The sequence below is a fragment of the Physeter macrocephalus genome, chromosome 6 (assembly GCF_002837175.3).
Source record: "Physeter macrocephalus isolate SW-GA chromosome 6, ASM283717v5, whole genome shotgun sequence".
NCBI classification, from domain to species: domain Eukaryota; kingdom Metazoa; phylum Chordata; class Mammalia; order Artiodactyla; family Physeteridae; genus Physeter; species Physeter macrocephalus.
In genome coordinates this window covers 88,112,795-88,127,823 of record NC_041219.1, presented here as the reverse complement: position 1 = coordinate 88,127,823, position 15,029 = coordinate 88,112,795, and the positions used below count along the sequence as shown (strand labels likewise).

Sequence of the window (15,029 nt, the reverse complement as noted above, 5' to 3'; positions counted from 1 at the left end):
AAAAAAAAAAAGGGCAGAAGACCTAAATAGACATTTCTCCAAAGAAGACATACAGATGGCCAAGAGGCACATGAAAAGCTGCTCAACATCACCAATTATCAGAGAAATGCAAATCAAAACTACAATGAGGGGCTTCCCTGGTGGCGCAGTGGTTGGGAGTCCGCCTGCCGATGCGGGGGGCACGGGTTCGTGCCCCGGTCCGGGAGGATCCCGCATGCCGCGGAGCGGCTGGGCCTGTGGGCCATGGCCGCTGGGCCTGCGCGTCTGGAGCCTGTGCTCCGCGGCGGGAGGGGCCGCAGCAGTGAGAGGCCCGCGTACTGCCCAAAAAACAAACAAACAAACAAACAAACAAAAACTACAATGAGGCATCACCTCACACCAGTTAGAATGGGCATCATCAGAAAATGTACAAACAACAAATGCTGGAGAAGGTGTGGAGAAAAGGGAACCCTCATGCACTGCTGGTGGGAATGTAAATTGATACAGCCACTATGGAGAACAGTATGGAGGTTCCTTAAAAAACTAAAAATAGAATTACCATATGACCCAGCAATCCCACTGCTGGGCATATACCCAGAGAAAACCGTATTTCAAAAAGACACATGCACTGCAATGTTCATTGCAGCAGTATTTACAATAGCCAGGTCATGGAAGCAACCTAAATGCCCATTGACAGACAAATGGATAAAGAAGATGTGGTACATATATACAATGGAATATTAGCCATAAAAAGGAACGAAATTGGGTCACTTGTAGAGATGTGGATGGACTCAGATGAACAGGTTTGCAGGGCAGAAACTGAGACACAGATGTAGAGAACAAATGTATGGACACCAAGGGGGGAAAGCAGGGGGGCAGGGGTGTGGTGGTGTGATGAATTGGGAGATTGGGATTGACATGTACACACTAATATGTATAAAATAGATAACTAATAAGAACCTGCTGTATAAAAAATAAAAAATAAAATTCAAAAAAAATAAAATGCAATAAAAAAAAGGTAAATTTTATGTTATGTATAATTTTACCACACCTTAAAAAACATTTTGTCATACAATATACATCATGAGGGGGGAAGATGGACAATAAACAGGTTAAAGAAGTAAAAGATATACTATATTAGATGTTGGTTAGTGCCATACAGAAAATAAAATCAGGAAGGGGGATAAGGAGTTGGGATGTGGATAGGGGTGGTCAGGGAGTGTCCCTGACGAGGCGACTTGAGTAAAATAAACACCTATAGAAGGAGAGGGAGGCAGCCATGAGGAGACGTGGGAGAGGAACATTCCAGGCAGAGGGAACAGCAAGTTCAAGGTAGGGCCATCAAATAATATTGAAAAGCACCTGGGGCCGTCACAGGCTCAGCATGTTAAAGGTGCATCATGGAGGTCACTTGGAAGGAGCAAGGGTGAGCGGAGGAGCAGGTGAAGTCGAGGGGGCTGTATAAGAGGGGTGTTGAAGGTCATGGAAGGCCTTTTTGGCTTTTTCAGTGAGTGAGATGCAACCCTTTTAGAGGTTTTTGAGCAGAGACTGGATTTACATTTCAAAGGGGTGCTTCTCAAACTCTGCAGTGCATAAGAATCTCCTAGGGAGCTTGTTAAAATGCAGACTATAGGGGCTTCCCTGGTGGCACAGTGGTTAAGAATCTGCCTGCCAATGATGGGGACACGGGTTCGAGCCCTGGCCCGGGAAGATCCCACATGCCGCAGAGCAACTAGCCCATGCGCCACAACTACTGAGCCTGCACTCTAGAGTCCACAAGCCACAACTACTGAGCCCGTGCACCTAGAGCCCGTGCTCCGCAACAAGAGAAGCCACCGCGGTGAGAAGCCTGCACACCACAACAAAGAGTAGCCCCCACTCACTGCAACTAGAGAAAGCCCCCACGCAGCAACAAAGACCCAATGCAGCCAAAAATAAAAAAATTAAAATAAAATAAAATAAAATAATGAAAAAAAATACAGACTATGGTTCATTAAGTCTAGGGTGGGGCCTGAAATTCTAAAGACTGCCCTTTTGAAACACGGAGACCACCATGTTGTAAGGAAGACCAGTCTGGCTCACTGGAGGATAAGAGGCCACATGGAGGAAAACTGAGGCATCCCCAGCTCAGCCGACAGCCAGTACCAACCGGTAGACATGTGATGGAGGTCATTTTGGACCTTCTAGCCCAGTGGACCTTCCAGCAGATTGCAGCTGCATGAGTGAGCACTGCTGAAAACAGCAGAGGAGTGCCCAGCCAACTCCCAGAATGGTAAGAAATAATAAATTGCTGTTGTTTTAATTCACTAAGTGTTGACGTGGTTTGTTACACAGCAATAGGTAATTGAAACAGAAACTGAGTTTTAAAGGATCTCTTTGCATGTGGACAACGGGCTGTGGGAAGGTGGAGACAGGAAGAGAAGCAGATTATACCCAGCACATGGGCACAGCTGAATCCACCCAAAGGGGGGAGTCTTTTTCTAGTTTGCACAAAGGCACTGGCTGGGTCTAGCAGCAGTCCCGTGAGAAAGCGGTGGGATTCTGGAGACTTCTTGGGTGGTCCAGTGGTTGAGAATCCGCCTTCCAATGCAGGGGATGTGGGTTCGATCCCTGGTCGGGGAACTAAGATCCCACATGCTGCAGGGCAATTACCAAGACTGTGTGCTGCAATGAAAGATCCCACATGCGTCGACGAAGATCCCACATGCCGCAACAAAGATCCCGCGTGCTGCAACTGAGACCCGATGCAGCCAAATAAATGAATAAATAAATTTTTTTTTTTTTTTTTTTAGAAGAAAGTGGTGGGATTCTCGATATATTCTGAAGTTAAGGCTGAGGATGTGGGGTGAAGTCATGGATAACACCAAGGTTTGGGGCCTGGGTAACTGGAGGGAGAGAAGGCCTGCTGTTACCTGAGATGCGAAGCCTGCGGGTGGAACAGGTTTAGAGGGGAAGATCCAGAGTTCAATTTTGGACATGATTGCAGACATCAAGACTGGAATTTGGGGGAATTCACTGGTGGTGCAGTGGTTAGGACTGCACTTTCACTGCTGAGGGCATGGGTTCAATCCCTGGGCAGGGAACTAGGATCCCATGAGCTGCGTGGTGTGGGGAAAAAAAAAAGACTGGAATTTGGGGAAGAGGTCTGGATTGGAGATTTTAAAAGTCAGCATCTTTACAACCATGAGACTGAATGAGATCACCAAGGGAGTAAGTACAGATAAAGAGGACCAAGGACTGAGCCCAGGGAGGAAAGAGCAAAGGAAGCTAAGGAGTAGCAGCCAAAGAGACCAAGTACAAGGACCACCAGCTTTTCCCACAGAGGTCATGAGTGACCTTGACAAGAGAAGCTTGGTGAAGTGCTGAGTATAAACCCCTGGTTTAGAGTGGGTTCAAGAAAAAAAGAAAGCAACCTAAGTGTCAATTGACAGATGAATGGATAAAGAAGATGTGGTGTATATATATATATATATATATATATATATACATACACATAAACACACACACACACACAAATGCACGCACACACACACACACACAATGGAACTCAGTCATAAAAAGAATGAAATAATGCCACTTGCAGCAACATGGATGGACCTAGAGATTATCATACTAAGTGAAGTAAGCCAGACAAAAACAAATATGATATGATATCGCTTATATGTGGAATCTAAAAAAACAAAAAAAGCAAATGAACTTATTTATAATACAGAAATAGACAGACAGACATAGAAAACAAAGTTATGGTTACCAAAGGGGAAAGGGGGGGAGGGGTAAATTAGGAGCTTGGGATTAACAAATACACACTACTATTTATAAAATAGATAACCAACAAGGACCTACCATATAGCACAGGACACTAAACTCAGTATTTTGTAATAACCTATAAGGGAAAAGAACCTGAAAAAGCATAGATATATATGTATAACTGAATCATTTTGCTGTACACCTGAAACTAACACAACATGTAAATCAATTATACTTCAATAAAAAAAAAGAAAGAGGAAAAAAACGGAAGGAGAAGCACTGAAGGCAGAATATAAACTCTTTTTTTTTTTCTGTAAAGTTGAGCAGGGAAATAGGGCTATAGCTGGAGGGGGAAGAGAGTTCAAGTTTTTTGTTTATTTTTGCTTTTTTTAGATGGGAGAAATGACAGCCTGTTTATGTATGGACAGGAATGACTCAGATGAGAGGGAACAATTGATGGCTGGAGCCATGTCCTTGAAGGGATGGGACCCAGTGCACGGATGAAGGGACTGGTTGCAGACACCAGAGATCGTTCATGACTAATGTGCACATGGGCACAGAGGTGAGCAGTAGGTACATGGGGGGAGTGGGAGCCTTTGGCAGTTCTCTTCTGAGAACTTTAATTTGCTCCAGAAAATAGAAGGCCGTGTCATCAGCTGAGAGTAAGCATGGGGAGGGGGTTAGATGAGTTGAAGGTGCTGCCTGAATAGCCAACGTCTCATCCCAGAACCGTGAAACAGTGTCTCCAATATCCCTGTGGAGTAACACAGCCTGGCTTTACTAAGGACTAAGTTGGGTAGGGACTTCCCCGGCGGTCCAGTGGTTAAGATTCCACCCTCCAATGCAGGGGGTGCAGGTTCTATCCCTGGTCGGGGAACTAAGATCCTGCATGCTGTGCAGTGGGGCCAAAAATTAAAAAAAAAAAAAAAAAAAAAGGACTAAGTGGGGGGGAGTAACTGGCCATCAGGGAATGGAGTGATGCTAGTCTAAACAGAGCTTCTTCTTCCACTGGGATTTGACCTTAATTCTTTTTGAATTGATATTATTATGTCAGACCATGCCAGGGCCAAATTAAGGCCTTTGTGTAATTCAAAATAAAAATACGGACTTCCCTGGTGGCGCAGTGGTTAAGAATCCGTCTGCCAATGCAGGGGACACGGGTTCGAGTCCTGGTCTGGGAAGATCCCACATGCCGCGGAGCAACTAAGCCCGTGGGCCACAACTACTGAGCCTGTGCTCTGGAGCCCGCTAGCCACAACTCCTGAGTCCACATGCCACAACTACTGAAGCCTGTGCGCCTAGAGCCCGTGCTCCACAGCGGGAGAAGCCACCGCAATGAGAAGCCTGCGCACCACGATGAAGAGTAGGCCCTGCCCGTCTCAACTAGAGAAAGCCCGCACACAACAACGAAAACCCAACACAGCCATAAATATATAAATAAATAATAAAAATAAATAGTTATTTTTAAAAATAAAAATAAATAAATAAAAATAAAAATACTAAATCACAAGACAGTTATAAGAAAGTCCAATAATACATTTTCCCTTTATGGTAACAACTCTTGGCTTTTTTGCTTGTTTTTAAAATATAGTGAGGGAATTCCCTGGCTGTCCAGTCGTTAGGACTCTGAGCTCTCACTGCCTAGGGCCCAGGTTCAATCCCTGGTTCCCTGGTCGGGGAACTAAGATCCCACAAGCCAGAAAAAAAAAAAAAAAAGTGAATATTAAATCCTTTGTGAGAGCTTTTGTTTTGGTGTTCTGCCTTATTGGTGCCTTCCACACAGGCTTAGTGTAGAAGGGTTTAGTGTCCTTTGGGTAAATACAGACCCCAGTAGACCCAGGGAAGGTTCAACAAATCTGTGAAGGACTCAAAGTTAGAGGGGCAACTAGTAAGCTGATAAACAGAGATTTAAAATGACTGGAGAAATTGGCCAAATTGAACAAGATGAGAATTCAACACACACCTTGCTCTTAGGTCCGGGAAATCAACTACTCACAAATAATGGGGAAGCCACAGCTTAGCAGCATCTATAAAAGACTTACAGTGGGATCACTAGAAATTCACTGACACTGGAAGGATAGAACCCAAAATAGCAGCAAGAGTGATAGGAAGGTTGTAGAATTTTGGATGCTTTTTATTTTCTTTCTTTTCCTTTATCTTTCAAATTTCTTATGATGATAATGACTTTTATAATCATAAAATATTTAAAACTTGCTGTTATTTTAGGCACCATGAATATAAATGTGGTCTCTACAATGGCATCAACAGTGTAGCCCTACTCTGCACTATTCCTAGACTGCTGAGTTCCATCTGGGTGCCAGTTTTGAGCTGAGCAGCCAACACAGTGAATGGCTTGGAAACCATATCAGATCAGGAAAGCCTGCAAGAGAAAGCTGAGTGAAAACTTAGTTGGGGATGGAGGGTTAGGACTTGAATGCTGTCTTTGAATATACCAACGATGACCTGTACAAGAGGACTAATGGCAGAAACTAATGGGAGATGGATGTCTTCCCCAGAGAACGAAGAGCAAAACTGGGCAGATGCTTCATGGGGAACTGGAGAGAGAATTCCAGCACAGAATGGATAGTTGAACTATGGGTTAGGACTTGAATGCTGTCTTTGAATATACCAACGATGACCTGTACAAGAGGACTAATGGCAGAAACTAATGGGAGATGGATGTCTTCCCCAGAGAACGAAGAGCAAAACTGGGCAGATGCTTCATGGGGAAGTGGAGAGAGAATTCCAGCACAGAATGGATAGTTGAACTTCGGACCCTCAGTACCTTTCTCAGACTTAATGTCAGAATTTTTATAAACAGAAAATGTTCTATCAGAATTCTCTACAAAATCAAATTTTCAAACTGGTGAACTCTCAATGAAGTCTGTAGTTTAGTTAACAGTATCGTACCAATGTTGGGACTTCCCAGGTGGTCCAGTGGGTAAGAAGACTCTGCACTCACAATGCAGAGGTCCCGGGTTTGATCCCTGGTCGGGGAACTAGATCCCACATGCATGCCGCAACTAAGAGTCCTCATGCTGAAACTAAACATGCCACGATGAAGATCTCATGTGCCGCAACTAACACCCAGTGCAGCCAAAATAAATAAATAAATAATTTAAAAATAAATAAATTAAAATAAAAAAGAATAATGCATTAAAAAAAAAACACCAGTATCATACTATCATACCAATGTTAATTTCCTGGTCTTCACAAATGTATTGTGGTCACCTCTATCGACGTCAAATGTACCAAATGACATTTGAGGAAACATGGCTGAAGGGTATACAAACTCTCTGTACTATTTCTGCAACTTTTCTATAAATCTAAAATTATTCCAAAATAAAATGTCTATTAAAAAATCAAAAATTTAAAAGAATCTAAAAAAGAGTGGATATGTGTATATGTATAAATGATTAGCTTTACTGTACAGCAGAAACTAATACAACATTGTAAATCAACTATAGTCTAATAAAAATTGTTAACAAATCAGGGACTTCCCTGGTGGTCCAGTGTGTAAGACTCCATGCTTCCACTGCAGGGGGCATGGGTTCGATCCCTGGTTGGGGAACTAAGATCCTGCATGCCATGCAGCAAGGCCAAAAAAAAAAAGAAAAAAATCAAGAATTTGAATTCTATTCCACACAGAAGAGCTTTTCTCAGACTAAAAGTCATAGGGTGTCCGAGCTAATGAGCTGGAGCCTTCGGGCTTTAAGTATCAGAACGATAATCTATATTTGTGACTTACAGTTTGCAAAACATACATTATTTTATCTCTACCCCAAGAATGTGATGTAAGTAGGGTTGTTATTATCATTATGTACAAGCCAGAAAATTGAGGTAGCTCAGCAAGCTTCGTCAACCAGCCCACCATCACTCAGTGGTTGGCCCAGCTAGGCTTTAAATCTATCTCCTCACTTCAAGGTTCTTTGCAACTTCTGGATCCATCCCTGCTCTGCCTCCAGCTAAACATTTTGTTGATGTGTCCACTGGGTTTGGTTCTCAGAGTTTTATTGCAGGATGGGTGTTCACTAAAGCACTGTTTGCAAGAGTGACACATATCTGAATGTCTATCAGCAGAGGAATGATTAAATAAATGACAGGTCTTTCATTCTGGAAATAGTACACAGTTGTTAAAAAGAATGTGGTAGATCTGCAATTACTGGGACAGAATATATGGTTAGACGAAAAAAGCAAATTGCTAGGGCAGTATGTGTTATATGATTACATGTTTGTAAAAAAAAGTAAAGTAGGGCTTCTCTGGTGGCACAGTGGTTAAGAATCTGTCTGCCAATGCAGGGGACACGGGTTCGAGCCCTGGTCCAGGAAGATCCCACATGCCGTGGAGCAACTAAGCCCGTGTGCCACAACCAATGAGCCTGCACTCTAGAGCCTGCGAACCACAACTACTGAAGCCTGCGCGCCTAGAGAAAGCCCGCGCACAGCAATGAAGATCCAATGCAGCCAAAAGTAAACAAATAAATTTTTTAAAAAAGAAAAAAAAAAGTAAAGTAAAATAAAACTATAAACATACACACACACACACACACACACACACACACACACACACACAGAAAAAGTCTAGAAGGGGCATGTAATAGCTTTGTAATGAAAGAACAACAACAAAGTAAATTAAGTTCAGGAAACGTGGCATACAAGGGGGGAAATGGTTTACAGCATTCCCCCCATTATCTCCTGTTCCTACCCCATTTCTCTCCTGTCTCCTCTTCCAAACAAAGGAATAAGAATGTTACTTTGGGGACTTCCCTAGCAGTCCAGTGAGTAAGACTCCGTGCTCCCAATGCAGGGGGCCTGGGTTCCATCCCTGGTCAGGGAACTAGATCCCGCATACATGCCTCAACTATGAGTCTGCATGCTGCAACTAAGAGTCTGCATGCCGCAACTAATAAGTCTGCCCACCGCAACTAAAAGATCCTGCATGCCTCAATGAAGATCCCGTGTGCCACAACCAAGACCCAGCACAGCCTAAATAAATAAATAAATAATTAAATAAGAAAGGCAATATACTAAGAAAAGAAGAAATATTTTTTTAAAAAAGAATGTTACTTTGCTCCTTCCCTTCTCAGGCTTAGAAAGACTGTAGCACCTATTTTCTTTAAGGAGGGAGGCCTGGGGCTGAGGACCACAAGATTTGAGATTTGAGGCTCCACCCAAATCCTAATCTACAGCAAATGAACTTCAAGATCTATTTGGCTCACTCACCTTTTTTTTTTTTTTTTTTGTTAACCTAGATACCGGTTGGTTTGTTTGTGGCCCTTGTTCCTGGGCTAAATCTCTTATCACTGAGGCATCAGATCCTTTGCCACCTGAGTCTGACAACCTATTTATTTGCTCTAGCCCTGCCCAGCAAAGGGCGGCTCCCCCAATTCTCCTTTCCATGGGAACCCGCCCTAGAATTCTGCTCCATTTCTCCTTCCTTCTCTTTCATGTGCCCCAGCCATGGGGTGGAGTGGCTGAGAGCAGTATACCATGACGGAAAGAATACAGGACTTGGCACAATATCCTGCCTCTGCCATTATTAGCTGTGTGACCTTGGGAGAATTTCCTAACCTCTGAAAATTTCTTAACTTCCCTGAACCTCAGTTTTTGCTTCTGTAAAATGAGAATGAAACGTGTTCACAGGGTTGTGATGAGGAATAAGCGAGATTAACAACACTGAGCATCTAATCTAGAGTGAGGACAACCTAGGATGTAGCTAGTGTGACGACATGGCAAGGGATGGGCTTTACCCAGTGGGGTGGGCAGAGCGGACAATGCCTATTCCACCCCACTCTCCTTCCAAGAGGGCAACTTATGCACTAGGCACAGCAGGCAACGCACCTAGGGTCCACCATACTTCTAGGGGCCCATGAAAATGTTTTTTAATGATCTTAATTTCTTTTAAAATCAGAAGAAAAAATTGAATGTTTATGTCAAGGAAATTATAATATTGTTATATCAATCAATTATAACCATTAATGATTTTATTGTATATTAATATTGTATTCTTCCTTATACCAACATAGTTGTAAAATACAATTTTTAACATATTACCTTTTTAAATGGAGGAATGGGCCCACAAAGGCAAAAGTGCCAAGGGCCCCTGAAAGTTCTAATGTGGCCCTCACTTTCAGCCCTCTTAAAGGATATCTCCTTCAGGAGATCTTTATAGATTGGGGAAAAGGGATGTGAGAGGGCATAGGTGGGGAGGTGGGGAAGAGACATGCAAGACCCTCAACGACCCCATTCTTCAAAGTACAAGCCCTCACCCTGTCTGTAATTTCTCCATTTCTTTCCCTGAACTTACATTTGCTTGGACCCAGTGGGTAGGGGACTATATGATATGTCCTAAAATACCACTCCACTCATGTCATTTGTTGGGTTGAAAATGTAAATATACAACTCAACAACAACAAAACCAGACAATTGAAAAATGGGCAAGGACTTGAATAGACATTTCTCCAAAAGATATACAGTTGCCAATAAACACATGAAAAGATGTTCAACATCACTAATCATTAGGGAAATGTAAATCAAAACCACAATGAGATACCATTCACACCCATTAGGATAGCCACTATTAAAAATCAGAAAATTGGGCTTCCCTGGTGGTGCAGTGGTTGAGAGTCCGCCTGCCAATGCAGGGGACACGGGTTCGCGCCCCAGTCCGGGAAGATCCCACATGCCGTGGAGCGGCTGGGCCCGTGAGCCACGGCCGCTGAGCCCGTGCTCCTCAACGGGAGAGGCCACGGCAGTGAGAGGCCCGCGTACAGCAAAAAAAAAAAAAAAATCAGAAAATAACAAGTGTTGTCAAGGATGTGGAGAAATTGGAACCCTATGCATTGCTGGTAGGAATGTAAAATGGTATAGCTACACTGGGAAACAGTATGGCAGTGCCTCAAAAAATTAAACAGAATTACCACACTTCTGGGTATATACGCAAAAGAATTGAAAGCAGGGACTCGAAGAGATAGTTGTACACCAACGTTCAAGCAGCAGTATTCACAACAGCCAAAAGGTGGAAGCAACCCAAGTATCTATTGATGTATGAGTGGATAAGCAAAATGATATACATTATATACATATAATATTATTCAGCCTTAAGAAGGAAATTCTGACACATGCTACAAAATGGATGAGCCTCGGAAATGTTATGCTAGTGAAATAAGCCAGACACAAAAGGACAAATTTTGTATGATTACACTTATACTAGGTACCTAGTCAAATTTATACAGATAGAAAGTATAATGGTGGTAGCCAGGGGCTGTGGGGAAGGGGGAATGAGGAGTTATTATTTCATGGATACAGAGTTTCAGTTTGGGAAGATGAAAAAGTTCTGGAGATGGATGGTGGTAACAGTTGCACAGCAATGTGAATATCACTGAATACTTAATACCACTGAACTGTACACCAAAAAATAATCAAAATGGTAACATTTATATTATGTTTATCTTACCACAAAATTTCAAAAAGAATGTATATAGTTCTGCTTTTGTCCAAGTCCTAATTTCTCAGCTGCCCAAGCAAGCATCGCCTCTCTTCCCTACAGGAAGGTTTATTCTGTAGGTCCTCTGCCCTGTCCCCCAGAATACCCTCCAACGTAAGCACAGTCTCTGTAGTTTCAGAAGTGGCGGCGCTACCTTTATCTGGAATCCCTGCTGCACCCCTCTTTGCCTGTATAAACCTCACCCATCCTTCAAGGGTAAGGGCTCCATCCCTTCCCCACTCATGAAGCCTGTACTAACTAATCTAGACCGCTGCCCATTTCTCCCTTTTCTTATCTCCAGCAGACAACTAAGGGTCTGAATTGCTACATCACCAGTCACAGAGGACACTGCCTTTGACTTCCCCTGGGGTTCTCATTCACCTGTTTCCACATCAGTAAAGCAGAGAATGTCTGTCCTAATGACAAATGAGACCGCATAAGGAAACAAAGGTGTATAGACCAACCAAGGTTTTGTTCCTCCCTTACCCTAATTAACATGTAATGAAAACAACCAATGAATATCTGATGGTTTGTCCAGCTCAGCTTGGTTATGAAGTGAAAGGTAGGAATCCATTCTCATTCTTTTTTTTGGGGGGGGGGAGGAATCCATTCTTAACGTGAAGGGGAAAGAGGGGGATCCCTGACTAGGGAACAAGGGTAACAACAGTTCCGGGGAACAAGGGATTTTTGATGCTGGAGTGAATCATCAGAGGAGTGGAATTAGAAAGCAGGCAGATGGACTTTCCTGGCGGTCCAGGGGTGAAGATTCTGCGCTTCCAAAGCAGGGAGCACCGCGGGTTTGATCCCTGGTGGGGGCACTAAGATCCCGCGTGCCGCAGGATTCCTTTCTAGGAATAGGTGGGCTTTTCTAACAAGCACCCAGTAATAATAACCGATGTTACTGAGTGCTTGCTAGATATGAGACACTGTGCTAGGTGTTTTACATGGATTATCTCATTTAATCCTCACAGATAAGGTACTATTTCCCCCGTTTTACAAATGAGCCTGGAGCTTAGAGGGTAGGTCACAAGGTCACAAAGCTCTAAGTGGTAGTACCAGGAATCGGTCCAGGTCCATGAAACTTCAGATTCAAACTGCACTAAAGTGTGCACGCTGGTTGCCTTCTGCTTCCTCCCAGGACCTTTTCTGGTGTGAGGCAGGTGGAGAGTAGTGGGAGCCTTTCCACCTGGGCAGAGGGCTCAGGCAATTCCAGGAATGGGCTGGGGTGGGGCAGTTTAAGTGGGAAAGGCCTTCACCTACCTCCTGGAGAAGGCGTGGTTGGGAGGCTAGTCATCTCGGCAGGTGGACGGGCACCTGCAGGGAGGTGCAGATCTGTAGGAAGAGGGACAAAGAGCGGAATGAGGTGGATGGGCCCATGCCTGGGGCTGAAGACAACTGGAAATCCCAGGAAAGCCTTTGGTGCCAGGTTTTCCCGAGTCCCTTCCCCAGCTCTCCCCCCGCACCCCCCGCCCTATTGAACGTCAATCCGGGGATCCTTTCACTGGGCCACCACATTCACCTAGGAGGTTTCTCAAGGCCTGAGAAAGTTAGGTAAATGTACGCAAATTAGCAGCGGACCCAGTCTCACCCAGGCGCCGTAACAGGTCCCCGGTTCTCTCCCAGCCCTTAGTCTGGGGGGAGCCGTCCACTAGGTGTCAGGAGAGCGCAGGGAGGTCAGGCCCCCGGCCCAGGCTCGGGGCCGGCGCGGGGGCAGCGGCGGGGCCGGGCCGGGGAGCCAGGCGCCGGGCACCGGAGGGAGGGTCGTCAGTCGCCCTCTGGCCCGCCCGAGACGGCCGGTTGTCGGGGCTCAGCCCTCCACCCCCGGTGCCCCCTCGGTCGTCCGCTGCAACGTCCGCGCGGTCCACCGAGCCCCACTGGCCGGGCCCCCGCGGCCGCCCAACACCGGCCCGGCCGATACTCTGGCACCCTGAGGCCCTCGCCGCGTCCACGGACGTCGGGGCTCGAGCCCGCGGCACCGCCCCCCGCGCCCCGACCCCGGTCCAGAGCCCTCCTGCGTTACCCGCGCCAGGCAGGGCTCGCTGCGCTCCGAGGGCGGCTCGTCCCGGGCACCGGTTCCGAGCCGCCGCGACGGGAGGCTCCAGCCGAGGCCCGAGCTCGGCCGCTCTCGGTTTCAGTTCTTGACGCGGCCGCGGCGGCTGCAGCGTGAGTGTGGTCGACCGGGCTCGCCTGGCCCTCCGGCCCTGCCCGGCTCCCCACCTCCGCGTGCTCACCTTACCAGTCGGACGGGCTGCAGGGGAAGGGCAGGCGCCGCGCCGCGCGTCCTGCTCCACTGGACGGGGGCGGGAACCGCAGGCACCGCGGGGACCCGCCTGGGACCCAGAGCTGAGGAAGCGGCGCCAAGACGCTCTGAGTTAGCCGCCGAGGCCGGCCGGGGGCGGGGGGGCGGCCGACTGGGTGGGACAGGAAAAGAGGAGAGAAACCGCCCTCTGCAGGTTCCCTCTGCCCGCCGGGCCGCCCCAGCTCCCCCGGGAGGAAAGGCTGCTTTTCCTTCTCCGATTGTCACTTTACTCTCCATCCGGAGCCGCTTCCTCCCGCGCCTGACTCGAGGCACCGGAGGGCTCGGGATCAGAGTGAGCCCGGAGCTAATGGGATCTGTCCGCTTTCCCGCCATCGACGTTATTTGAATTTTCAGCAAATGTGCAAAATTACATTTAGTTGCGTTTGCATATCACTTACGTAAATACGTCTGTATCCAGAAGCTTGGAACATAAGCTAACTTAGTAGGCACACCCCGGGCCGGGGAGCGGGGTGTGAGGTGGGGAGAGGAACGTTGCCCCATTCGGATCTTCCTTGCCCGAATTCATCTGAGGAATGTGCAAAATTACATTTAGTTGCGTTTGCATATCACTTACGTAAATACGTCTGTATCCAGAAGCTTGGAACATAAGCTAACTTAGTAGGCACACCCCGGGCCGGGGAGCGGGGAGCGGGGTGTGAGGTGGGGAGAGGAACGTTGCCCCATTCGGATCTTCCTTGCCCGAATTCATCTGAGGCAGTGTAGTGTAGAGGTTAAGAGCGCTGTGGACTTTGGACTCAAAAGAGTCCCACCTCCGCTGCTTCTTAGCTGTGTGACTTCGGGCAAATTATTTAACATCTCTAAAAGCTGTTCCCTCATCCCTGAAATGGGGGACTGAAAAATCATGCCATTTCATAGCGTGGTTCTAGCACCTGGGAAGCACATCAATTTAACTACTAATTAATGCCATACTTTAGTCACCTCTTGACTCGCTTCTTTCTGGCAGGAAATGTTCCCAAATTAATGAGGAACTCAATGAGTAAGGATGTAACCTATAAACACAGGCTCTGGAATCTGCTCTGCTGTGTGATCTTAAGACAGTTTTGTTTCACTTATCTGGGGCAGTATCTACTGTGGGGATGGAATGAGTTAATACTGATACATTTAAAGCAATTAGAAGCTTACCTGGCACACAGTAAGTGCTCAGTAAATGCTATCTTGGCTTCCTGTTTAGGGTTAGAACTCTTGTGGTTATTCTGTCTTCCCTCCCAGTGATACAGAATTCTGTGCTTACTTCTTATTCCTGGGAGGCAGTCTCTTGGTTTGGGAATCAATATTTATATAGATCGATAGAGACAGGAATTGTGCATGTTCATTTGGGAGACAAAGACTGAAAGAGTCTCAGAGAATGGGGGCACAGAGTGAGAAAAAAAGCAAAGAAAGAAAGATAGAAAAGAAAGGGAGGGAGGAAGGAAGGAAGAAAGGAAAGAAAGAAAAGAAAAGAAAGAAAGCATAGTTGCTTTCATTCCTAAAGATGTTATGTGGTTGGAAAAAAAATAA

At 45.9% G+C, this 15,029-nt stretch overlaps 1 protein-coding gene across 1 annotated transcript in view; it reads right to left on the bottom strand.

Moving 5' to 3' along the window:
• SMAGP (small cell adhesion glycoprotein) overlaps positions 1-13,844 on the bottom strand; it is a 26,038-nt gene extending 12,194 nt beyond the window's left edge. The window contains exons 1-3 of the mRNA XM_024122761.3: positions 13,742-13,844; positions 13,233-13,502; positions 12,473-12,544 (exon numbers count right to left, since the gene is read on the bottom strand). Coding sequence (XP_023978529.1) covers positions 12,473-12,544; positions 13,233-13,502; positions 13,742-13,844 — 445 coding nt within the window. The remainder of the gene's footprint in view (positions 1-12,472; positions 12,545-13,232; positions 13,503-13,741) is intronic.
• Positions 13,845-15,029: the final 1,185 nt, after the last annotated feature.